The sequence below is a fragment of the Melopsittacus undulatus genome (assembly GCF_012275295.1).
Source record: "Melopsittacus undulatus isolate bMelUnd1 chromosome 2 unlocalized genomic scaffold, bMelUnd1.mat.Z SUPER_2_unloc_2, whole genome shotgun sequence".
Taxonomy (NCBI): domain Eukaryota; kingdom Metazoa; phylum Chordata; class Aves; order Psittaciformes; family Psittaculidae; genus Melopsittacus; species Melopsittacus undulatus.
The window spans coordinates 103,609-130,272 of record NW_022993932.1 but is presented as its reverse complement, the minus strand read 5'-3'; the positions used below and the strand labels follow the sequence as shown (position 1 = coordinate 130,272).

The 26,664-nt window shown below is 50.9% G+C and overlaps 1 protein-coding gene across 2 annotated transcripts in view; it reads right to left on the bottom strand.

Annotated features, from left to right (window-relative positions):
* The window catches only part of LOC101879895 (solute carrier organic anion transporter family member 2B1-like), a 49,832-nt gene that overhangs the window by 6,363 nt on the left and 16,805 nt on the right, over positions 1-26,664 (bottom strand). For both annotated transcript variants that reach the window (XM_034073406.1, XM_034073407.1), the window contains 9 exons: positions 23,728-23,865; positions 23,474-23,636; positions 21,774-22,001; positions 20,644-20,742; positions 18,629-18,759; positions 10,746-10,854; positions 4,494-4,658; positions 2,326-2,518; positions 1,535-1,694 (listed from right to left, as the gene is read on the bottom strand). In XM_034073406.1, coding sequence (XP_033929297.1) covers positions 1,535-1,694; positions 2,326-2,518; positions 4,494-4,658; positions 10,746-10,854; positions 18,629-18,759; positions 20,644-20,742; positions 21,774-22,001; positions 23,474-23,636; positions 23,728-23,865 — 1,386 coding nt within the window. The remainder of the gene's footprint in view (positions 1-1,534; positions 1,695-2,325; positions 2,519-4,493; positions 4,659-10,745; positions 10,855-18,628; positions 18,760-20,643; positions 20,743-21,773; positions 22,002-23,473; positions 23,637-23,727; positions 23,866-26,664) is intronic.

The following is a 26,664-nucleotide window of genomic DNA, read 5'->3' as shown; positions in this document are numbered from 1 at the left end:
TTCTATAGGTGGCAAGAAGATCCAGCAAAGCATCTCAGTGCTAAAGGAAGAGTTAATGTTGGTTTTGCCAAGTATTTGATGGCACCATCCAGGGAGCCCCAGTTTTGCTGTATCATCTGGCTCCACATAATTATACATACAACAAATGCAGGAGTGGGTCCCACTCAGGAGTTCAGGATGTCAAAGGGCTGGAGGCATCTTTAGGAAGGAAGAAGCAGTTGAACAAGCTCTGCTGTTCTAAACACAGGCACAGGGATGCAGAAAAGTACATCTGGGACTAAGCCCTGGCACAAAACATAATGGTTATTAGAATGAAGTGTTGTTAATTAACAAAATGCTGCTAAAAAGTGCCCAGACAGTCCCTTGCTGCCATTACATCCTGTGCCAAGAGCCCAGCGGGAAACTACTCACCCAGTATGGATTGCTAATGTGTTTCAGATAGGTATTTGAATTGGCAAAGCCTTCCTGCCTATTTATGTGTTGAACTGTATTGCCTGGAGACTCAGCTGACAACTGGCACTGTGAATACTCAGCCCCATTGGGGTTTGGGTGACAGGCAGAGAGAGCATCACAGAGCAGGACAATAGCACTTCCAGGTCTTCAAATCAAGGCAAAGCCAAGAGCAAGCCCCATTTCTCCAGCTCCCACATCAGGATTTTCCCACTACATCATCCTCTTGTGCAGACACATGGTTTGGAAACCGGTATTTACAGGGAGGATGCACATTGCAGCTGGATCATGACTTTGTAACCTGCAAATCCGCAGGCTCAAAGGTGGAATAACATTGCTTTACCAAGGCCCTCCCACAGCATTCACTGACTAAACACCAGTGCTGTGGGTACTGGGGCAATGGTCCCTCCATCAGCTGGCTCAGAGCACACAGAGCTGCTCCCAGGGCCCCAGAAGCAAGAGCTGCCTCCTCTCTCTTCATCAATAGATGTAACACAGCCAAAACAAGTTATATGATGGAGACAACCTGGCTGCTTCTGCAACTGTAGGTACCAGTTGTTTTCAGCTTCCAGTTGAAGGTGTCCCTGCTCATGGCAGGGGTGGAACTAGATCATAGATCACAGACTGGTCTGTGTTGGAAGGGACCTTAAAGCTCATCCTTGTTGATGAGCATTTAGGGGCAAGGGGAAAGCAGAAGGTCTTTGCATCTTCCATGCATCTTTGCATGTTTTTTCCATCTTCCATGAATGAAATCCATTCAACCTGCTGGGTAGCAGGGCAATATTGAAGCTGGGGTCTGAGGAGCTAAACCAGACCCAATGAGAGAGCAGCTGATGGGGAAGGACACTGGCATCCCAAAAGGTTGGATACCTTGGCCAAGGACTGTGTTATGCTGGAGAGTGCTAACAGACAGCAGGCTTTTCCTGGGATGTTCCCAACCTTCTCCTGCCCATCCCACAGGGTCATGCAGAGCTTGTCCAACACTAACATCAGAAATCCCAGGCACCAGACCTGAGCACTGCACGGGTCATCCCTCATTATCCATCCCATGCCAGGACAGGAATGCAGCTCAGGAATGACTTACCAGGACTGAGTTGTTGTCTGCATCGACATTGACACCCCTGCAGCCAGCAGAACAGGGTGAGATGTATTCGATAGCATTGGAGCCACAGATGGGGTTATAGGCTTTCTCAGGGCAGTTGCACTGGAGGTTGCACTCCAAGGTGTGGTATCCAAATTCAGAGCTACAGCAGGAGGAAAACATTAATGTATGGTATTGAGTATCACCAATATACTGAAAATATACTGCAGGTATATTGGGATTAGCACAGAACCATTTCATTGCTCAGTAAAACCTTCCCCTCTAGGCTCTAGGGGTATTTGCAACACCACAGAGGTGGTGAGCTTCCCACTGAGGGCTCAGACCAGCTTCCACCAAGACCACAGCATGCTGAACATGAGATGCTCTAGACCAGGAAGGTCCTGCCCATGTTTAGCTGCACAGGGAAGCAGCCCCAGCTTTGAAGGTGTGATCCCAGGGCTGGCCCCTGCCCAAACTCTTCTCCTCTGAGTAAGTGCTGCACTTTCCAAGATGAGTCTTTAATCTTGGGCTGTTTGTGCCAATAATGTTCACTTTGGGTTTCACAACCAGTGCGTGAAGATGGAAGGAGTAAGGATGCAATGAAATCAGTGTTTATCCACAACAGCATTGATCTCTAGCCTTACTTTACCACCATTCACTGTTTCTCATTAGGGAATAAGCCCATTTCTGAGTATTCTGCTTAACTCCCACCTCCACCCCAATCAGTACAGATGGGAATTGGGGTGTACCCACACCCCTGGGAATGACACCCCCATTCCCCCCCCTGTCAGTACCTCTCACTGTAGGTAACACCCATGACCTTCTGTGTGGGGCAGCCGAGGAAGAGGAGGGGGAAGGCCACGATCAGGCAGAGGAACATGCCGAGGACACACATAGCACTGCATTGCCTCAAGGACATCTGGAACCGCTTCAGGATGGCACCACCGACCACGATCCCGACCATGGCCCCAGGGATGTTCACAGCACCTGGGGAAAGACAGGTCCTGAACCCTGTTCTCCATCCTCTGATCCATATCAGTCCCTTCATTATAACAAGGGCCCAGAGGGTTTGCTGTTGGGCTCCTGGTTTGTAGCATCTGTGCTCTGATGGGTACCAAGGCTTTTGCAAGGACCGGTGGGATGATGCTAAGATGCTAAACCAGCAGGATTCCACAGCAGACTGGCTGCCTTATGTATCCATGTGTGGAAGATGTAGGGACCAGTCAAAGCCTGTGCTTCACCCAGCAAATGGGATTTTTCAGTGTAGACAAGGAGAAAACATCAAGTGAACCCAGAGAAGACATTAAATCTCTGTGTAATGCAGCCATCTGCACACTTCAGTTGTCATCAATGTAAAACTGTGGAGGTTTCCATTACACACTTGGCATTCTACAAACCCCACCTTTATAAAGGGGTATCAAAGCACAACCTGTTTAGTTCAACAAAGAATCAATGGGGAGGTTGCTTTCAGCCAACAGATACCCACACGAGGAGGGCTTTCCAACTGCATAGGGCTGTTTGATCTAACAGAAGAAGGCAAAACAAGTGCCTGGGAACAAAAACTAGATCAATTCACCCAAGAAACTGGTTTCTTACCCTTTAGGAGGGTGGGTAAATCAAGCGTGGGAAGAGCTCAGCAGGGCACATTGGTGCAGGACACTGCTGCTGCCTTTAGCCTTTCTGCCTGTATTTAGCTTGGGCTTTGCCATTCTGCTCCGCTCCTTTTCCTCTGCTTTATTTGCTGTGGACTTCAGAAAACTCTTTCTTATGAGGATTCCTGCTGTTTGTGCTCTAGTGTATTTAAAATACTTCCCCGTCTGGATCTCTGAACTCCCCACCTGGTTTTACAACAGGAGAGTGCTCTTCTTTGTACTTTTATTACCATGAGAAGATCACAGAGGGAGACCTCAGCCTCAGACAGGATATTCTGGCTATTACAATGCAAGCAAAAGCAGGCTAATCTCGTGAGCACATATCCTGCTCAGCGCTTACTCTTTTCCTTCCTAACAACACCAACGCACACAAGTAGATCAACAACTACAAGCAATGAGTCTGACCATAGAAAACAAGCTGAAGAGCTCAGGCACCATCAGAGCCTGGCTGGCCTCTTCCTCCAAAGTGCCTTCAAATGCATTCCTACATTTCTGCAGGCTTTCATTTTATTTACTAGAGACTATTTAAAGAGCCTTAACCCAATGATTGATGTAAAGTAACCCCCGTACAGCAACACACACAGCTCATATCCGTTGTTTCTTTGCTGCCTTGGAGCAATGAGTTGGTTTCCTTTCCTTGATTATACGGAAGAGCTTGAGATAACAAACATCTATCCAGGTCTTAAAAGGTTTTCTTCTAGCAAGAAGTGTAAAGGAAGGGAAGTAGATAGCAGCTGAGAAACTATGGGCAAGGACCTTGTGTCACCTCTGTCTTGGCTCCGCAGGAAATGCTCCTTCTTAGGAATCATGGAATGGTTTGGGTCGAAGGGAGCTTAAAGCTCCTCCAGCCCCAACCCCTGCCACAGGCAGGGACCCCTTCCACTGGAGCAGCTGCTCCAAGCCCCTGTGTCCAACCTGGCCTTGAGCACTGCCAGGGATGGGGCAGCCACAGCTTCTCTGGGCACCCTGTGCCAGCGCCTCAGCACCCTCCCAGGGAACAGCTTCTGCCTTATCTCCAACCTGAACTTCCCCTGTTTCAGTCTGAACCCATCACCCCTTGTCCTATCACTGCAGTCCCTGATGAAGAGCCCCTCTCCAGCATCCTTGGAGCCCCCTTCAGACACTGGAAGCTGCTCTGAGGTCTCCACGCAGCTTCTCTTCTCCAGGCTCAATAGCTCCAATGTTCTCAGCCTGGCTCCATACAGGAGCTGCTCCAGCCCCTGCTCATCCTCGTGGCCTCCTCTGCACTAAACAGTCATCTCCAGCTTACACTCTAAGAGGTGCTCAGAAGCCTTGACAACAACACTCACCGATGATCAGGTTGGCCAAGGATGCTGTAAGGGAGAACTGCCTCTCCAGGAACTTCCCCATGAACGTGGCTAACCCAGCAACCATGGCAGAGAGGTTGACTTGAGCCAACACCACCAGCAGGAAAACGGGATGACGCAGGTTCCTCAGCAGCACCAGAGGGAAATCTGTAAGGAAAAGGGAAAACCGTTGCATGGAGAGGAGGTGCACAGCAAAATAACCAATGGAAAGTGGTAAAAGCCTGGATTTCCCTACATTCTATGCGCCAAACTAATTCTTTAGGAGTAGTGAGCTCTTCTGAACACTTCATTTACAGAAGGGCAGAATTAGTGCTTTCAGGTTTATCATTTCAGGGCTTGATTGAGTGACCATTTGCATATTAAAAAGCCAGAATGAAGCATCATGATGCTGCAAAAACTGACCTGAAAATTGCAAACCTGGGTGAGAGATGGAAGCTGACGATCCCTCATCCCCCCTGCCTCAGGAACCAGCCATGGGATGGGTGAATCAATGGCAGAATTAGTTGCTGCGAGCAACAAAGTAAGGTTTTCAGTTGGAAGTGCCCTGCAGTGATCATCTGGTCCTATTGCCTGAGCAGCTCCAGGCTGACCAAACATTAAAGCACGTAAAGAAGGGCATTGTCCATGTGGTCATGGCCCAACCTGCTCTTTAAGCATGGCCCAACCAGAGCTTTAAGGTCACTTCATCCCAAATCAGGCTGGGGTTCTATGATTCTGCAGCAGTGTCTCATTCTAAGCTCTTCTTCAGACCTGCCAGGGTCTTATAATGCCTTTGGAGAAATTCAAGTGACTTTATGGTATTTATTCAGCCTCAGCTGCACCTCTATGAATTGTATTCATATCTCCAGCCTTCCAGGGCTGGACTGTACCAGGATGGCTGAGAGCAACATGGAAACCTGCTTGTTTTAACCCCACCACCCATGGGCTGAGCACTGCGGCACCGAATGATTATAGGGGTCATTACAAACACTCATCCCCTGCGTGAACAGGGCCTCAGTTCATTTCCCTGGAGCTTTCTGGCAGTGCTTCTGCCAAAACAAATACCAAAGGAGCTGGGAAGTCATTAAAAGTGAATTCATTTGTTTGCTGCAGTTGCAATTTCAACGTCCTTTCTGTTTCCATCATTAAAATATGTATTTTGGGATATATTTGGAGAGGCAAGAACTGCTCCAGTGAATTCCCCTAAGGCTGAGCCCTTAGTGCTTGAGACAGACATCTTCATCCTGCTCAGCAAAGACAGCTCCCCCTCAGTGCCATGGGATTTGGGATGCCTGATGCTGACACCCACCAGCTGGGAAGCTGCAGGTCTCCCTCCTGGACTGATTCCTGCTTCATGTACATCCCAAACCTGCTTTCTGCCCCCCCGAACCTCCTTCTCCCCTGCTCTGTATCTGGCTTTGCAGCTCACAAGCAAAGGGTGCACATAAGGGCGACTTCCAGACAAACACATGATGAATTTCCCAGATGGAAGGCAATATGCTGAGGCAGAGATAAGGAATTAACAGGGAGGATTAACGCAGTGACCGGCCATAAATTAATGGTGCTAATTCTTTGCAGCTCACAAACAATTGGGGCAATCTTTATATCTGCTCCAGTACGGAGCCGCTGGGAGATGGGGGCTGCTGGTCTGGGAGTGTGTGTTTGTTTTAGCTGTCCTAAAAGGTTATAGAACCATGGAATAGTTTGGGTTGAAGGGACCTTGAAGCTCATCCAGTTCCAACCCTCTGCCATGGACAGGGACACCTCTTCATCCCTTATGTGAAGAGCAAAGGTGCATCCATGGATGTCCTCTGTTCAAAGGCAAAGCTCTTGTTCATGGAAGTATTGCCTCTCCAGCTCAGCACTCTGCTCTCAGGGTTAGGCAAGCAGAGAAAGACATTGGGGACCAGCAAAAGCAGGGCACAAGAGAGGGTCCAAGCATGCCAGGCACGTTCAAGGACCCTGAAATACTGATATGCTGGAGAGCAGGGAGGTTAGCACTCAGCTATGACCTACAATGATATCTCTGGGCTAGATCAATGTGAACCCCAAAGAGGGAGGTGGATTTACCCTTAGTTTTAGAAACAGAGAATGGTTTGGGTTAGAAAGGACCTTAAGATCATCCAGTTCCAACTGCAGGGACAGTTGCCACTAGAGCAGCTGCTCCAAGCCCCATCCAACGTGGCCTTGAGCACTGCCAGGGATGGGGCATTTACCACTTCTGCTTTTTGAAGCATGTACCTGCTTAGTTGTCTTAATACTTCAGACGCATTGCAAATGTGAAACCTCAACTTGCTTGCTGAAAGATGTCCCAAGAACTAATCCAGCCTTTTGTTGGAGGCAATGGGAATCCTACACCAAAACAATTCCTTTTCCATAGGGTGCTTTGGCCTTTTCAAGCACACTACAGCCCCTCTGCCATCACAGATCGGAGCTATGAAGCTACAACAGCACTCCCCACTTCATGGTGAGAAACCATCCTCTGCAACCACCATCTAGTTACTAATTCAGCCTTACAGCTTCAGAGAAGAAACTGGGCACATACTAAAAGCAAACAGAAGCTTTGAAATCATATCCTTGAAACCATCTTTAGGCACCAGAGATAAAACCCCCCAAACAAGTCACAAGCCCAGTGTTTTAATTGCTTTGAAGATCACCTTTAATGGCTTAATTCCCAGTACGTGCAACAGAAGCTGCACATCCTCCCAAGGTGCTTTCAGCAGAAATTAGCAATGGAAATGACTTGAGGCTAAATCCTACCTTTTTGATTACTGCGAGCAGGTCCAATGCCTGCAAAAGGAGCACCTGGGGAGTACAAAGAGTGGGGTGCAACCCAATGTCACCCAGAGCATCTGTGCGGGAGCCAAAAGTACCCAACCCAGAGGCTTCCAGGGAAATGGAGAACACGAAGCACCTGGTGGGATGGGCTCTAACCCATCCCCATTTCATTCCCAATAAATGGTAAACGTTCCCTTCTTTTCCTCTCAGGTCTTTCTATGTGCAATGAAGCAACAGAACAAATGACAAAACGCATTTCCTTCTCCATAGTCACGCTTCATTTTGCATCATTTAAGCTGAACTAAGTGACTAAACAACATTTCTGAACATCTTTCTGCTCCAGGTCAGTTTAGTAACTCAAGGCTTGCCACTGCCAAGCCCTTAAGGGAATGATGAACCCTTAAAGGTGCTTTTCAGCTTTACACTGCTGCTCAAGGAGCATCCTTAAGTGCTTTGACATCCCTATTCCCTCCAGCTGACAGGCAAAGGGATGCTTCCCAATGGGAGATGCTGCCTTCCTCATGGTTCTGGTCCCAGGTTGAGTTTGCAGCCATCCCCCATGGGTGGCTCAGAGGGAGGACTCTGTCTTATATGGGATGTGGGAATAATGTGACAGAAATATCCCATGGAAAAATCTGAGATCTTGTGCAGTCCCTGTTCGATCCAATCCCTGCTGGTATCCTAATGCTTTCCTTCATCCCATCCCATACAGGGGACCCACAGCCATCAGCACTGGGCAGTTATGGGGCTGTCTCTTCTGAGGACAGCACCAAAGCCCTGGCCAGCTCTGGGACCATCTATTAAAGCTCCCCTCAACATGCAGATGGACCAGCAAGCAGATGAGGCGTTGCCAACAGCCATCTCCATCACAAGGCTTAGCCCCTTGCCCATTAAACTAACATATTTTGTACAAGCATCAAGGCTGAATCAATACACAGGTTTCTATTTCTCCTGTCAGATATGATAGGAATCTGCTTTGTGTCATTTCTGCTGATGAACTGATACAGCCCATCTCTTACATGCCCATCTCCTGCCCTTCTGCCCCCCATGCTGCAGGCAGAGATGCCAGAGGTAACCAGGCAAGCCAAGGAGGTACCTCTCAAAGATCCCACAGCACAACCCCATCACTTCCAGCCTGCTGAGACTGCAAACTGGGACCATCCTTCTTCTGGATGGGTTATCCTTTTGTACTGGGCTGTGATGCACAAAAGGCTCAGTACGAGCAAGGCACAGGGACCAGATTGTCCTACAGCATTTCCCCATCACGTGTGTTTCATCCTGCCTCTCTTTTCAGACAACAGAAGGTATAAAATTCCAAGGTGACTCAAGCTGGAAAATCTCCAGATGTTGTTTTCATAAACTATTGTGTAGGAAAGAATAGAAGAGAGGAAAGGATGTCTGGTGAGAGAAAGGATCAGAGAATCCCAGCCTGGTTTGTGCTGAAGGGAGCTTAAAGCTCCTCCATCCCCAACCCCTGCCATGGGCAGGGACCCCTTCCACTGGAGCAGCTGCTCCAAGCCCCTGTGTCCAACCTGGCCTTGAGCACTGCCAGGGATGGGGCAGCCACAGCTTCTCTGGGCACCCTGTGCCAGCGCCTCAGCACCCTCCCAGGGAACAGCTTCTGCCTTATCTCCAACCTGAACTTCCCCTGTTTCACTCTGAACCCATCACCCCTGATGAAGAGCCCCTCTCCAGCACCAAAAAGAATAGAAACAGAGTAAGAAAGAATAAACAGAACAAGCAATAAAGTCATAGAATGGGAGGCAAAATCCTCTTTCTAGTGACCTGTAGGTGAGCTAGCACCAAAGTCCTTAGATTTAACCCAAATTGTCCCCATCACACACTTGTTCCCACCCACTTTCTGGCTCTAAAAAGAGGCTTGTGTTAGAGATCCTGGTGATGCATCCCTTCCCATGGCAGGGTGTTGGAACTGGATGATCTTAAGGTCCTTTCCACCCCAAACCATTCCATGATTTCAGCAAGAGAACAAAGATCCAGACCCTTCGTTTTCCTCAGGGCTGGGCTTGGGGGGCTGAATTCTCAGCAATAAGGAATGTCTATTAGCACAGCATCACAGCCCTGGCAACAGCAACGCTGCAGCTCAACCACACACAACCCATTCCCTTCCCTCTTCACCCAGGAGCTCATTTCCATTCATTCTAAAGAGGCAAAGAGCAGCATCAGTGTGAAAATCCCATCTGAGGGTGATAAATCTGTTCCCATCATATGGGGTTTTTAAATGCCAATGCAACAAGGTCAGGGGGGGATAACCCCTCAGCTTGCTCCTCTAATTTAGCATTAAGCAAACAGTGCAAGGAGCAGAATACAAACCTGCCCACGCTGCTGTGGCCGTGCCTGCCCTGCACTGACCTCAATAATACAGAGAATTCCAATACATTAAAGAGATGATATTCAGGAGACAGGAGGAAGCTGCCATGGCTCCAGAAGGTCACTTGCCTTCAGTAATTGCCAATGTACAGAGTGTTTCCTTCAAGAGGATCAGCTCAGAGCAGACTAAAGCCCAGCTGAATCCCTGCAGCACAAAGAGCCTGCTCAGTGCTAACCAAGCGCATTGCACTGGGTTAAAACCAGCCCAGACAAACACGCATCTGGTTTTAATGGCTCAAACCCTGGTTGTCCTTGCAAGGACAGGGAGGGTGCCTGGCTTGGGTGTTGTCACCAGCCTTGGATGAGGGAGTCTAGGGAGGCTTTTGGGGGTGATGCTGGGGTCTGCTTCTCACTGACCTGAGAGATGGGCAATGGCAGCTGGGTGCACCCATACTGTCCTCTAAATGGGGCTCTTTCCCTTCCCATGGCTTGCACATTGCACCTTTTCCTGCCTGGTTTAGGGCTCTGATGAGGTTTTGGGGTCCATTTCCCACAGCCTAGACAAGCCACAAAGCCACACAACACTGCAAGCAACCAACCCCAGATGCTTTGATCAGCATGAGGTGGAATGGAGTAGTGTGGATGTGATGGAAAGCATCTGCTGTGAGTAGACCAGGAAGAGACCTGTAGATCTAATTATACCTCTGCTATGGAGAGAGGCTGAGAGACCTGAGAGCAGCTCCAGTGCCTAAAGGGGCTGCAGGAAAGCTGGAGAGGGGCTTGGGACAAGGGCCTGGAGGGCCAGGCCAAGGGGAATGGCTTGAACCTGCCCAAGAGAGGGGAGACTGAGCTGAGCTCTGAGGCAGAAGCTGTTCCCTGGGAGGGTGCTGAGGCGCTGGCACCGGGTGCCCAGAGAAGCTGTGGCTGCCCCATCCCTGGCAGTGCTCAAGGCCAGGTTGGACACAGGGGCTTGGAGCAGCTGCTCCAGTGGAAGGGGTCCCTGCCCGTGGCAGGGGTTGGAGATGGAGGAGCTTTGGGGTCCCTTCATTCTAACCACCCCATGTCCCTGCACTGCCCGCTGCCAGGACGTGTGTTTGTGCATGCAGAGAGGACCCATCCAAGCAGGACCCCAGGGATGCAGACACTTACGTTTGATGAACTTGGTTAGAGAGAGGCTTTGCACGTGTTCAGATCTCGACCTGAGCTGGCTGAGCACATCCTCGCTCTTCTTGCTGTCACCTTCCTTCCCATTCGCCACCTGGGGACACACGAGAGGCTGTCACTGCACTGACCATGCCACTTCCATTGAACCCTCTGTATCTCTCCCCAGTCATGCCATGCTGGAGATGGAGTCTGCAATGCTTTAGGGCTTGACCAGCACTCTCCGTGTCCTGTTGGTGGGAGCATCCATGCATACATCTCTGTTACAGGGATAAGAGCCACCTTCCCCGCAGTAATTAATCCCACTTCCTAAATATCAAGCTAGGCCATTACCCGGGTACAGCACAGCATGTTCTGAGCTCACATGAGCATGGGAACCCAAGGGGTATAAGTCTGTGCATCCAGAAAACCTGGATAACCTTAGGGAGATGTTTGTCTTCCCCATAGGGTCTGGTTTACCCATGGGGAAGGGGGAAGGAAGCACAGGAACTGAGGGAGCAATGATCCTGCACCTCCAACCAAAGATCTGGGTGCTGGGTTTGGATGGAGGATGAGCATCTCCCCCACATCTCCATATGTACCATAACAATCTGCTGTGTACATGCCTCTACCCATACTGGTACATAGAACAGGACAGATCCTGCAGCTCTATCCCCTTTATCCTTCTCTATGCAGAAGAGCAACACTTTGCTGCTGGAGGACTAATGGATCCATGTATCTCTGCTTAATTTAGCCTCATCCAATGTTTGGAGCTCTGAGGGTCACTAACCTGGAGCTCACAGGACCTGGTGCTGCTGCTCAGAAGCAAAGAGATGCTGATGGAAGATGGAGGGCTTGAATCATCCAAGATCCATTGCAGCCTCATTAGATGACTGCACATCCAAGGCAAGTGTCCAGCACCACAGGGCATCATTCCCCTGCCAGCAAGCAGCAAGCCAAGGGAGAAGAGGATTCCTCCCTTGGCCATCAGATCCCCTGCTCTGCAGGCTGCTAAGGAATCACTGGGATGGAGGACATTAATGACAATAGATGTGCTGTTATCCATAAGCAATAGCAGAATGTGTTCAGAAGTGTGGTTTTCATGGAAAACCACATGTGTTTATAGCCCAAGGCCAGAGGCAGCAGCTCAGTCTCTGACATCCCATGTAGGCTGCAGCAGCTCAGTCTCTGGCATCGCACATCAGCTTAGCAGCACTGTGGTGACAGCACCAGTTTACTGAGACAGACAAATGAGCTCATTCCACAGCAATTGGATGTTCTTAATTCACAGGGAGAACTGAGCAGCTCTTGGGTTAAAATGGTCTCTTTTCATCTGAAAACAAGACTGATTATTGAGCATGGAGGAAGTCAACACATCCCATGCTGCAGATCCCACCTTCCCTTGTGGAACAGCCTCTACAAGGGGAAAGGGATAACGCTCATTTCATGGCTTCTGTTGCTGGAGATCAGGGTTTAATGAACCTTGCAAATGGGACTCCTGGCACAGGGTGCCCAGAGAAGCTGTGGCTGCCCCATCCCTGGCAGTGCTCAAGGCCAGGTTGGACACAGGGGCTTGGAGCAGCTGCTCCAGTGGAAGGGGTCCCTGCCCTGGCAGGGGTTGGAGCTGGATGGGCTTTGAGGTCCCTTCAACCCAAACCAGGCTGGGATTCTCTGGCTTTTCCCAGGTTGAGCTCAGGTTAGGGATGCTCTTCCTTATGGAAAGCACAGGGCAGCTTCATCCTCCTTCCTTAAAAGCCTCCACCATCCCCACACGGGGCTAGACATGATGGTTATAGACAAAATCCCTTTACAAAAACATGAGGTGCAATGGGAGCCCATTCCTGATGGACATGCACACATCCTTTAAGGAATCATCCTGAAAAACCCAAGTGTGGGAGCACGTTGTAAGGTGCTTCCCACATCTGTCTGGTGTTCTTTGGCATGGTGCTGTTGCAGTCGGGGCAGTGCTGAGCAACCAGCCCATGTTATTGCCCCTTCCAATTCCAGCTTGCCAAATTGCCTCTAATGCTGGGATCCTCTGTGGCAGGAGCACAGCATCAGCAGCAGGGCTGGAGCATCTCTGATGGCAGACCCAGCACCCTGCTCCTCCCTGCCCACAGTGAGGAGGCAGGATTCATCCCCATCCCTCTGCATCTCGTTTCCCAGCATGTGAATGTCCCTGCTCCATCCCAGAGGAATGCATTTCCTCATCCTTTCAGACAGCAAATACATCAGGGGTCCAAGCCAGCTGGGGGAGAGGAGTTCTCCTCCTCCTCAGGGCTTGGCTCCATGTGCAGACATCAGCTGTTCCTCGGGTGGGTGCTAAGCCAGATGTGCACAGGAACATCCCACTTGCAGGGGTCATGTTCACATAGAGGCATTCCAGAGCGGGGAATTTCTGGGATCTGGGGCTTTTTGTGTTTTTCTGGATGAGCAGAGAGTGCCCAAAAGAGCATTTCCTCACTGAAGGACAAAGAGCTCGAAGCTGAGAAAGCCACAGGGAACAGCTTGGATGTATTTCTGCAAAACACTGCAGTTTGAGAGCAGAGAGGAGAGTTTGTAACCTAATGTAAAGTGAAAGGAAGATGGAGTTTGTCTTTCATAGCATCCCAGAATGATTTGGGTTGAAGGGACCTTAAAGCTCCTCCAGCTCCAACCCCTGACCCGGCAGGGACCCCTTCCACTGGAGCAGCTGCTCCAAGCCCCTGTGTCCAACCTGGCCTTGAGCACTGCCAGGGATGGGGCAGCCACAGCTTCTCTGGGCACCCTGTGCCAGCGCCTCAGCACCCTCCCAGGGAACAGCTTCTGCCTCAGAGCTCAGCTCAGTCTCCCCTCTCTTGGGCAGGTTCAAGCCATTCCCCTTGGCCTGGCCCTCCAGGCCCTTGTCCCAAGCCCCTCTCCAGCTTTCCTGCAGCCCCTTCAGGCACTGGAGCTGCTCTCGGGTCTCCCTCGTCTCCAGGATTAAAGGCATGAACCTTGTTTCCCTGCATGGACATGAAGAAACGAGGTATGAGCAGGGTTGAGACTAGGACTTGCTTTGCAGGAAAAGCATCTTCCCTTCGAGCCAGGCTCCTGTTCTCCCCTCCTGCCACTGCACCTGCAAGAAGGGCAGCCAGAGGTGCTGCAGCCTGGTTGTGTTCAACCACAGCCCTGGACAAGGGGATTAAAGCCGAGCTCTGTGGCTGAGAGGTTTCCCTTGCTCAATGTGAGGCTTCTGGAGCGTTTCCCTTTGGCTGCGCATCCCCTGGTGCTTCCAGCTCGGTGCCAAACAAGGTCAGGGAGGAGCTATTTTCATCTGAAGCAAACAAAAAGCAAAGCCCTTGGCTCATAGGAATCCGTTTCCTCCATACAAGGTCACCCTCCCCACAACGCATCCCTGTGCCTCTTGTGGCCAGTGTGGGTCCCACCAGGGACCTGGCTTCCTAGAGCATTCCACAACCAGCCCACAGGCACCTTGCTCACGTGTAATGGGATGCTTGTATTCAGCCACCGGTTGTGCCCATCTAGAAAGCTCCCTATAAAATCTAAACATAGAGATCATCCCATTCCTGCCAATAGCACCTCCACACCCTGCCCTTGTCCCCCCATTAGCTCCCTGCATAATGCTCTGTACATACCTAGGCTGCCTTTGCCTTGAGGAGGTTCAATGGGGCAGCCTCAGAGCAGAAGTATCCAGGCTAAGCCTCAGATTCCCTTGTCCCCTCTCTTTAACCTTTCCCTACCAACTGGAGCCCGCATAGAGGAGAGTTCCCCATCACCTCTCATGTCAGCATCCCCAGGGCACTGCTGAACAAACAGGGTTTGGATAAGTGTTGCAATCCGTCTCCACACAGGCACTGGAGATGGTGTTTCACACTCCCCAGCACCATTGCACAATGTCTCTGCATACACTGAAGGGTCAAATCACTGCTCCAGCACCTTCCCACTGCGCCAGGACCAGAACAACCCCAAACAGAGCTCTTTGCACCCTGAAACACCCTCTGTGGGTTGGGAAGGGGATGGGAAGTCCCCAGCGAGCCCAGTGAAGGGCAGGAGGCTCCTGCAGGCTCAGACTTGCTGGTGCAATCCTGTGTGCAGCCAAGAGCAGCATCCATGGGGCATCCTCAGGGCAGGGCAGGAGGGGTCCTGGCTGCATTGTACCTGCAGGAGCTTCTCCTCATCATAAACCTGCTTTGGGACTGGAGGGACAGGAGTTGTCTGGACCTCTCCAAGCAAGGCCACCTCCATCAGGAATGGTGATGTCCGAACATCTCTTCCAGTGTGGCTTAAGAGGAAAGCACTGCTGAGAGGGACTGATACCCAGAGAGGGTTGTATGACAGCACCAGGGCCTGGACACGACCAGGACATGTATCTTGCATCCCATAAAACCCATCCCAGCTCTCTCACGAGGCATCTGTTTGCAGATGACAAGTGCTGACAGTACAGGAGAGGCTTTGTCAGGGCAAGGAGGAAGCGTCTCTCCCTCACCCCCTTTGCACGGGCTGGGGAGATGTTTGGTTCTGTGTGACTGTGGAATGTCACAGAATGAAACCTGAACTGGGAGATAATGGGATGGAAAAGACAGATCTTGTACAGGAGAAATGCTGAGCGATGGCAACGCTCCTGCTTTTGTTTGAGGTGCTCCTGAGATCACCTTTCCCTTTTCCATCCCTTCTCCCATCACCAGTAGAGATACAGCAACTGGGGAGGTGCTTTACCTGCTGCAGTGCAACAGGCAATGAGCCTGCAACAGACACAGGGTCCCTTTAGGCCTTTCCTAAAGGGAAAGTCTTGAGCAGTCAGAATACAGCTGTCTGGGTTGGGACACAGCATCAACAGATAGCAAAGAATGAGTTAAGCTTTGGCTACTCAGCAACTGGAAAGTGCTCAAATGCTGTAGTTCCCCATAACCCAGGGCACAATCCCAAGGAAAGAGTTCAGGTTCATAGAGGCAGGATTAAACTGGAATTATTGGGAATAAGTGGTTTTGACTGGAAGTAGTTTGTCCAGTAATAGCCTCATCCTCCCATCCCCTGCCTGTGATCATGATGGAACTGGATGAGCTTTAAGGTCCATTCCAACCCAACCATTCCATGACTCTATGACAGCTTGATAGCTTTGCTGTGAGCATCCCTTAATGGGCTTATTTGGGACGCTTTGGTGCTCGAAACTCACTGACAAGTATCAAAGCAGAGGAATAAAAATGCTCTGTGTATGGAGTGATTGATTTATGAAAGGGAAGATCAAAAGAGAGAACTCTGATGATCATTGATGTTAACCCTGAGTGCACAAATCATCACAGGAACTTCAAAGGAAGAGACTAGCAAATAAAAGAGAAGCTGAAATGTGGCCGTAGAATAAGTAATCGAGATCTGTCTTGGCTGATGGGAGGAGACAAATAAGCTTCTAAAGAGGCAGAGGGATGTGCTGTTATTCAATGCTTGCTGGATGATGCTCATTGAGGAGGATGCTGTTTGGTATGGATTTACCAAGGGCTCTGTTAAGCTATATAGAGTAAGGCAAGAGAAAGAAGGACAAAGGAAGGTAGGGTGAGGGTCAGAGAAGAGGAATAATCCCTTTGGCAGGGACAAGGACTGAGCCATGGGCCTGTTTGCACCACTGGGATCTCATACGATGGACTACACAGCAGTGGAATGCATCCACAGCTCGATGTGGACACGTTATTCCCAGGCAGGCTCATCACCCACTGAGACATGCAAGGGTCTGCAGACAGCAAGAGGCACAAAGACAGCTTGACCCTTTGGCCTCCAAAAATGAATCCTATGGCTGGTGGTGCAGAATCATCTCAGCTTCTTCTCTGGACAGAGCAGATCTGTGCTTTTCCTTTGTGCTGTTATGGCTGATGTGCCTATAGGTATTTGGTGTGGGTGAGATGCTGTGCTGGGGCTTTACAAACAACATGGCAAACCCCAACTGATGCTTCAAGTACTTGCAGCTTGTGGCTGCTGGTTGCTTTATTCCTGCTTTAGACAGGAAGAAGCCCAGAAAGCAAAGGAAATGCTGATTGTCTTTGAAGCTGCAGCTGTATTTAGACAGGGTTGACCCCAAGGTTATCACAGTGTCTGTTCTTGCTGATCTGCTGGTCTGTAAAACCCGGTGCTGACCCCATCCCTCCCTTCGCCTCTGCTGCATGTCAGGGGATGGGGCTTCGTGCTGCAGAGACAGCACAGGGATCCCATCCCACCTTTCCTCACTACATGGCCACATCCATCCCTCTCCATCCCAAACCAGAGCCGAGCACAGGAAGAAACAACAGCTTTGCTCTGTGTGGTGAGAAGATACCTGTGTGCAGCCTGTGCTACTGTGGTACCAGGGACCTACTGGGAAAGGGCATCTGCTCCAGCTGGGGCAGAGGAAGGGCCATGGAGATGCTCTAAGAGCTGGAGCTGCTCTGGAGCCAGGCTGGGAGAGCTGGGCTGGGGCAGCCTGGACAAGAGAAGGGGAGAGCTGAGAGCAGCTCCAGTGCCTAAAGGGGCTGCAGGAAAGCTGGAGAGGGGCTTGGGACAAGGGCCTGGAGGGCCAGGCCAAGGGGAATGGCTTGAACCTGCCCAAGAGAGGGGAGACTGAGCTGAGCTCTGAGGCAGAAGCTGTTCCCTGTGAGGGTGCTGAGGCGCTGGCACAGGGTGCCCAGAGAAGCTGTGGCTGCCCCATCCCTAGTGATGGTCAAGGCCAGGTTGGATGAAGCCTTGGGTGCCATGGTTTAGTGTGAGGTGTCCCTGCCCATGGCAGGGGTTGGAACTGGATGATCTTGGGGTCCTTTCCAACCCTAACTATTCTATGGTTCTATGGTTCATAACCCAGGAGTAGACTACAGTACCCCCAGAACTGTAATGGGTAAAGCAGTCACATTCTCCCAGGCACATGAAACCCAAATCTCTGTAAGGATCACTCATCCCTATGGAAATTCAAGCAGCAGAAGCAGATATGAATTATCCTGCACCAGGCAGTACATGGGCTTGTTTAGACAAGCAGGTTTCGACACTGCCCCAGGTAAAACACATGTGAAAGGCAATTACACAGGCTGGAGTATCAACTGAGTGCAACTTCACCTACTAAGCGCGTCCCAGCAGCTTCTGTAACATTCCTAACCAGAACGTGATGCTTCCTCTTAAAGAGCACTTTGGTGTGGATTACTCCTCATGACACTTGGGAACCTCCTGAGCTGTTCTGAAGCTTGGAGTGAGCACTGAAGGCTCCAGAAGTCAAAACCCTGCTAGTAAACATGGAGTAAAGGACTGTCCCAGCAAGAGCCAGGGACAAGCATCCCCTGCACAAGCTGCAGGCAGACAGACGTTGGCTTGATGTGACATGTTCAGGCTGTTAAAGGTATTTCCCTGTCAGTTATCACTGAGGACTTTACAGAGCCAGGGTGTTTAGGGGATGGAAAGCATCTAAAATCCTTTTGACAAGAGAAAAGATCACAGGGAGATGGTAACACACTAAGGAGATGGACTGCTCATAGAATCATGGAATTCTATGGGATTGGGTGGAAGGGACCTTAAAGCTCATCCAGACCCCACCACCTACCACGGGCACGGACACATTCCACTAGAGCAGCTTTCTCCAAGCCCCATCCTGCCTATGCAAAGGGATCAATGCACAGGCACTACTCCAGTGCCCAGCAAGGAAATTGTCACATCCATTAAGCTACTTGCACCACGCTGGGTTTCACTGAGCCCAGCACACAAGGGCCTCTGACATGAGAGATGAGACCAAATCACAGCTCACAACTGACTCTGGGATGCAGCTATGAACATCACAACCACATCCACAGTCGTGTTTCCCACGGATGCAGCAGGTAATGGTGATGGTGGTGGAGGAACACGCACATGGATACACGAGGTACTTGTGTGTGCAATACAAAAAGGGGAATATTAAGCCTTTCTCCTACCTCTTTTGGCATTTCCCGTGGGAAGAAGAAATAAGGCACCGCAGACAGGGCCACGAGACTGGCTGCGACCAGGAAACCCAACCACCAGGCTCCAACCCACCGCGGGTCCTTGTTCGTGAGCTGGACTTTGCCTGCAATGCAGATAGAGATATGGGTATTAAATCAAAGGTGAACGGAGGGATCCCAAAGAGATGGTGATGGGTGTCCCAGACATCATCCTGCTCCAAAGCAATGGCTCCCAGTCTCAGAGCATCACTTCTGGGAGCTGAGCAGCCTTTGCACCCGAGTCATTCCATGGTGTTAAATCACATTTCATTCTCCTTTATCACCTTTTTTAGTGTCTAAAAACCCACTGAGCCTTTGGATGGAGACAACGGGGACACGGATGTCCTCGAGCTGGAAAGGCAAAGGAAAGCATCCCTATCACAGCCTTTTCAGATAAGGGATAACCGTGTTGTGACAAAGCTTGGAAATACTCAAGGGGATTAAGTCATAATATCTGTCAATAGGAAGTCCTTTTCTTTTACTTTCCCTTTCCTTTCCTATTCCTTTCCTTTCCCTTTTTCCCCTTTGACTTCCCTTCAGAAAAGTCCTTTATTAGGATGAAAACGGAATTAAGTACAGCTCACTTTCAGCATCCAAGAGCACTGGTTTAGGTTTCTTTACAGTCTGGCTACCTACACAGGACCCCATTCACAGCAGGACCTGGACCATGGAACTGTTCCCACCAGTCTGGTCCATCAGGCAGGGCCTGGTTTGCAGTTCAGCCACCAGAACCCCTTCTTTACAAAGGAACAGGGATTACATCCCTTCCTCTTCCCTGCCTTCCCCCAGCTCATCCCATCCTCCTCTCCTGTCGTCCTCAGGACACTGCCAAAACCAACATTGTCTGTGGGGAAGGTCCTTGGCATTAATAACACAGAACATGCAGGAGCCGGGATGTAAATTCACAACAGGGCGAGTGTGAACCAAGATCTGTTTGTACAGGAAAAGGGGATACCTGTGGTTAGGCACCAGTCAGGAGCAACCCCAGGAGATGAGTGCTCCCAGAAGGCTCTTTGCTCATGGTGAGGTTTAACACAAGTGAGCTGTCCTCACTGGAGGGGTGCAATTAAAACTGAAATCACTTCACTGCATTCAGCACAGTGAATGAGGCCACATCTCATATCCCATCTATGGCAGGAACAAGTGACAGGCCAAAGGAACTGGATCATCTCCTCCCTGCATGATGCGTTCAGCAAACTGGGGTTTTAAATCTCCTCCTGTATAAACACCAAGGTGTGTTTTGTCATAGTTAAATTAGATTAGGGAGTTATATTAGGTTTAGTATTAAGCAGCCACAGCTCACTGGCTTGTCCCAATGGGGTGAAAACACCTTTAGGCTGAAGACAGCTCTAAAACTGTGTGTTCTGCAGTTCTGGCTGCTTGGGCACATTCCTCATTCAAGGTCCATCTGCAGAAGATGGTTTAGAAGAACAGAGCATCGGGGTGTGAAGGCAAACAGCAAACCCTCATCCATTGCTTCATCAGGTGAGGCAGGTGAGACAAGAGTCCAGACACCCGTCCACAGTTCACCCACTGAAGAGGATGGAGAGCTGCAGCAATAGCCCTCATAGGAGGAAGCAGCTCAAGACTAGAGCATGTCCTTGTGCTGCAAACATCATAAATGTATGTGGTGACAAAGTACAGGGCAAAAAAACACTGGTGAAGTCAGTGAGCAGGAGTGAACCAGAGGTCCTGAGAAGGAGACAAAGCTCCTAAATGCATCTGTATTATCAACACGCACTGCTCATCCAGCTCCATACCCGACACTCAGTCTCCCCTCGGGCAGGTTCAAGCCATTCCCCTTGTCCTGTCCCTACAGGCCCTTGTCCAAAGCCCCTCTCCAGCTTCCTTTAGACACCCTGGTTGCACCCTCATCCACGGGGGGTCGGGATGCCCATATCAGGGCTGGCTCAGTACATGGGATGCAGTGTGAAGGATGCTGCTGGGTCTCCAAGGACACATTCACTCACCTCCAGTGACTTTGTCAATGTCCACATAGAAGCGCAGCATGGCAGAGCCCAGCATGAAGGCCACCCCTGGCCCAATGACGGTCACAGAGAACAAGATGCCTGCATAGGGATGGGAGCAGAGAGGGATTATTGAGGCAGGATAGGGCTGGACCAAGGTCCACCACATCCCCTCTAGCACAGCTGTTCCCCTGGCAGCTTTCCTATCTCACCCCATTCGAAAGGCAGCAGCCCCGTGCTTTCCATGTTCCCTTCACAGGAAAGGTTGTGCAAAAGTCAGACCCTTCCTTCCCCTTTTCTTCAGCTTCCTAGAAAGACTGAAATACACCCAGGAACAAGATGTGCCTCTTGGCAAAAGAAATGTGGGAAATGCAATGGGTTTTACAAGGTTAAGGAGATAGAAGTTATCAGCACACTCTCCTATATGAAATACTGATAAACCCAAATGCATACAAGATCCCACTTGTAACAGATGAGCCTTTCAAACACGGTTCAGAGGTTTGGAGCAGGCACCAGAGCAAAATCTAATGTAGTACTCCCAGTTTCTTGATGGTAATAACCTGGTTTTCAGCCACACTTGTTACCCAATTCAGCTAGAAAAGGGCTAGAAAGACCTGCAAAGACCATCCCAGCACCCTTGGGTCATCTCTTTTAGACACCAAGCAATTCTCCAGCACCCTCTCTGCTGAAGGATACTTGCCCACGTCCTTAGGTGCTTGATCCTGCCTATTTAGCTTCCTATGATTTTCCCTATATCTGACCAAAGTCTTCATTGCTGCATCTTAACCTCATAGCTGCTGTGAACAACAAAGATCAGGTTATTCCTATTCTCTGTGATGAAGCCCTTCAGGAGGAAGACATGGTTATGATGTTCCTCTCCATTTTATCCCTCCATCATGTCCCCTAAACCACGTTTTCCAGCACTCCTGGTCTCTGCAGCTTGGACAAGCTTGAAGCAGATGAACTGTTTCTGCAGGAACCTTCTAGCACTGGGTAGAGCAGAAGGGATACAACAACCTCTGCTCTCATTAGTGCCAATTAGCACCTAACTATCAACCTCATCCTGATTTGCCCTCTTCATCACAGAAGCATGGAATGGGTTGGAAGGGACCTGAAAGCAGCCCCAGCCTTACCCAGATAGAGCGGGGAGTTCCTCTCACTGGCGAAGTCATCGATGTAGGAGATCCCAAAGGGCTGGATGGGGACACCACCGATGCCCAGCAGTGCCTGGGCGATGAACATGACCAGGAGAACAGCGTGGTTCTCCCTGGCAGCATGGGGGGTGCATCCGGCATCACTGGTGTTCCACTGGGAGCCCTGGACCCCGAGCTGGCACAGGTCAGTGGTGTTGCTGAACATGCCTGGGATGAGAAGGGAAGCAGGACTAAGGAGCTCTGCCTGGAGGAAGAGCTTCCCTGGGATAGCAGCAGGATCATAGACATAAGAACATGGAATCATGGAATGGTTTGGGTAGGAAAAGACCTTAAAGCTCCTCCAGCTCCAACCCCTGTGTCCAACCTGGCCTTGAGCACTGCCAGGGATGGAAATGAGAACTCGTTTTCCTAAGAAAGGGATGTCAAAGTGAAAGTGCTGATTCCAGCACCTTCATCTTCCTTAAACCCCTGGGGGAAGGGTACTGGTGTTTACAGCAGGATTGCCATGGTTATACTGGTTATACATGGTTATACTGGTTATACATGGTTACACAGCCCTGGGTGCTCACATAGCACCTGCACCAACACTACTGCAAAGCGTGGCTGATGGCTTCCAAACTGTCCTTAGCTCCTGACCCCTGTTTGCAACCATGAATTATTCACTCATTAAGTCACCCATTAAGACTTTGGTGACTGCAGCTGAGCTCAGTCTGAGACAGGAAAAAGCTGTTTTCTTTCCTTTCTCATTCTTTCACCTTATTTGAGGGAGAAAATCCCAAATCCATGACCTGTTCTGCCATGAGCCATTTAGAGCTGCATGTTTCTCACAGGAGGTTGATTCCCTGGTGGGGTCTAGAGCCTGAAAGCATTCATAGAATCACAGAATGGGTTGGGATGAAGGGACCTTAAAGCTCCTCCATTCCCAACCCCTGCCACGGGCAGGGACCCCTTCCACTGGAGCAGCTGCTCCAAGCCCCTGTGTCCAACCTGGCCTTGAGCACTGCCAGGGATGGGGCAGCCACAGCTTCTCTGGGCACCCTGTGCCAGTGCCTCAGCACCCTCACAGTAAAGAACTGCTTCCTTATCTCCAACCTGAACTCCCCTGTTCCAGTCTGAACCCACAGACAGCTGAGCTACATTGGGGGTGCCAGGTGAGGTGCCCCACAGGCAGAAGTTGGGTGTGAAACCAGCACTGCCCCATAGCAGACAACACTGTTTCACCCCCAGAGCTGCCCCATTGGGTTGAGACAAGCTCCTTCCCATATCTCTTGTGTCCTCCCCACAAAGGTGACAGAATTCACAAGACTTTGTCTTATCTACGTTAGGGCAATGCATGTGCATGAGGACAACTTGGTTCAATGTATGGAAGATGAGAGCCCCAATGGCTGGAGAAGACCTTCCTGGTACCCAGGGTTTGTCTGCTGTGTGGATGTGCAGAAAACAAGGAGAAACAGAGGAACAGCCTATATTCTGATTCTTTTCTTGCCTGTCCCCATGGTTCCAGCTACCCCTGGCTCTGCTTTCCACCATCCATTGCCTCTTAGGACTGAGATGATTCCAATCCCAGACAATTCAAATTCCTTGAAGACAAACCTACAGTTAGCATCTCCCAACCCCTCCAGGGAAGGTCTCATTGTTACTGTCCCAAAAGGCATAAGATAAGTTCCTAGAGTACCTACTGGCAACGGACTGGTCATACTTGTAGGGTCCCGTGATGAAGTGGGGCAGGGACATGAGGAACCCAGCCAGGGAGACGAGGATGGCACCGCAGCCGATGAAGCGAGGTCTGTGCACCCGGCTCCCGAAGTAACTGATGAAGACGATGAGCAGAGTGTTCCCAACCTGCAGCAGGACACACAGACCAGGAGGTCTCATTGGGGAGCAATAGGGGCATGGGGAGAGCATTGGGCAGGAGAAGCAAGCTGGTTTTCACCTCATTGAAGGAGGCCAGCAGCCCCGAGGTCTGGCTGGAGAGGCCGTATCGTCTCTCGATGGTGGAGATGGAGCTCTTCAGGTACCCAGAGACCAGGAGCTGGGAGAGCTGCAGAAACCCATGGCAGAAAACAAAGAACTGCCAAGACAAAAAGAGAGCATCCAGCAGGGTTACTGTGAGCTGCAACACAACAGTGCAGCTCCTACACAAAGGTATGATCACTGGCATCAACCTTTCCCCATGAGCCTTTGAATTACCCACCATCAATGGGCTTCTGAAATGGGGTCATGGCCACTAAACAGCCCTCCACCAGCAACGACCATAGGGTCAGTGCTGGCGAGGAGGGTGCTGGAAGTGGCTTTGACAAACAGATCACATTTGGGATGCTGTAAGTTTGTGTTGGCTTCAACAGCTCCAACAGTGGGACATTGCACAACACTCCTGCTCCTGTCCATCCTGAGGCAAACAGCCATTCCCAGTGCTGGCAGCAGCATTCCTGGGATGGGAGCGAGCCCTTCCAAACACAGCAGCAAACAGCTTCTTTGGAGAGAAGCTCAGGGAGGATAACTTGGACTTCCTGATTTCCTTTCCTTCTTGTGAAGCTCCGGATCCCAAGGGCACATCTCCTTTGGGTAATGTGATGGCTCTTTTCTGTTCCTAGGAGGAAATGGTGTCAAAGACCATCACTTCCCACAGAAACATCTGACCCCATCTCTTGCAGGGTCTGGGATGGGCTCGGCTGCCCAGGAAAGCACATGGCTCAAGCTGCCCCACCATTAACAAGAGCAGCATCCATCCTCCTGCTCCTCACACAAAAGCCTTTGGCAAGTGCCATATGAACTGCCCCAACAGGGACAGAGACCATGTCCTCTTCACCCATGGCCCTGCAATGTGCTAGCAAAGGGAAGGGGCTGGCAAACCACCTCCTCTCCTGCTGCTCCATGGCTCATTCACAAGCATCCTTTCAGTCCCAAAATGAGGTAAAACAAACCAAGCATCACAAACAGCCACACACCCTAAGGAAACGGATGGCTCATAGAATCACAGTGTGGTTTGGGTGGAAGGGACCTTAAAGCTCACCCAGTTCCAGCCCCTGCCTGGGCAGGGACCCCTTCCACTGGAGCAGCTGCTCCAAGCCCCTGTGTCCAACCTGGCCTTGAGCACTGCCAGGGATGGGGCAGCCACAGCTTCTCTGGGCACCCTGTGCCAGCGCCTCAGCACCCTCCCAGGGAACAGCTTCTGCCTCAGAGCTCAGCTCAGTCTCCCCTCTCTTGGGCAGGTTCAAGCCATTCCCCTTGGCCTGGCCCTCCAGGCCCTTGTCCCAAGCCCCTCTCCAGCTTTCCTGCAGCCCCTTTAGGCACTGGAGCTGCTCTCAGGGCTCCCCAGAGCACAGCAGAGGGGCAGGATCCCCTCCATGAGCTCACACTCTGGGGTGCAGCCCTCTCATGCAGTGGGTATCCTGGGTCCTTGCAGAGCTGCTGCCCTCAGCCTTGGATACAACCCCAGATCCACAGGCACTGCTTTAGGCAGAGCTGCTCCCATCCCCTGTCCAGGGCAGGGCATTGCTCTGGCTCTGTGTATCCTGCAGCCAGCTCCCATCACACAGCAGCTTCACCCAGAGGAGCAGCTCAGCCTGGCCTGGGTTTCTGCTGTGTCCATTCTGATCCAGGGCTGGAGTGTGGTCACTGCCAAACTGGACTGCTCTGTAAGCAGAGGGACAGTTTACAGCACAAAGAGGGTGGTGAAGCTCCCTTGGCTCCCTGAGAGCTGGCGCACGGGTACCACCACCACAAGTGATGTGGTGGCATCACACAAGGCAGGATGCCAGCCAGGACCTTCCCCTTCCAGGCTCAGGTCACAGCCTATGTTTGGGGTAGGAAAACATCACCCAGCCACAGGGAAGCTTTCCCAGAGCCAGCTTTGCTAAACTCCAGCATTCCTGCAGTCCTCATTGGCTATTCCAGCCACTGCTTCCTGAATACACGAGTTCAGATGGAAATTCCAAAGCTAGATTCGTATTTCACCCAGGCAATCATACCCATTGGGCTGTGTGCTATACAGGGTCCTCATGACATGATGCCTTACATCAGCTGCCCACCTCTGGTCCCCCATCCTCTTCAGCTCAGGTCAAAATGGGTTGGGAATGGGAATCTGGTGTGTTATTCTCCCCTATATTGGCACTGTAAAGCACTAAGTCCCAGCTCACTGTGGTTTGGTGTCAGCAGCAGGCCAGGACCCCAGCTCTGGCTCCAGGAGCTGTTTGCTGCTTGCCATCAGATCACAGCCCCACTGTTGACCTGCCAGGAACAGAAGGAGCAGACTCATGGGCTCCAGCTCTGCTGCATTGATCCATGTGCTCCACACATGGTGCTGGGCTTGTCCTGCACACAGAGCCACTTGTTTACACCCCTGTATCTGCTCAGGACATCTGGCTCCTGACCTGGATGGGCAGGAAAGATGCTTTTCATGCCTGCAAGAAGACACCATCACTGACACCAGTGTGACCCCAGTAAACAGAGCTCTCCCTGAGGAGCAGTTGCTGCAGGGCATGAGCTCAGCTCTGCCTCAGAGCCACAGGCATCTCCTCGTTGCCAGAGGTCATACAGACATGCACAACCAGGGTGAACTGCTGCCCCAGGAGCTCTCAGCAGGGCGAAGGGAGCCTGCTTTCATCTGAGCCTTTCCTGTCAGCAGAGCCTGCTCCTTCCTGCTCCCAGCAAGAGCAGGGGAAGCAGCAAACAGCAGGGCTCTTATGAATGAAGGTGACACGTTAAAACCACATCCCAGGAAACAAACCTCCCAACCCAGAGCATCCCTGCCCAGCCTATGGATCCTGTCCACTCACAAACCTAGTGCAGGCTTGGAACAGGAGTGGGACACCAAGAGCCCTGATTCAGGTCCCCTCCACTCTAATGCAGACTTAGTTTTGGCTAAGTC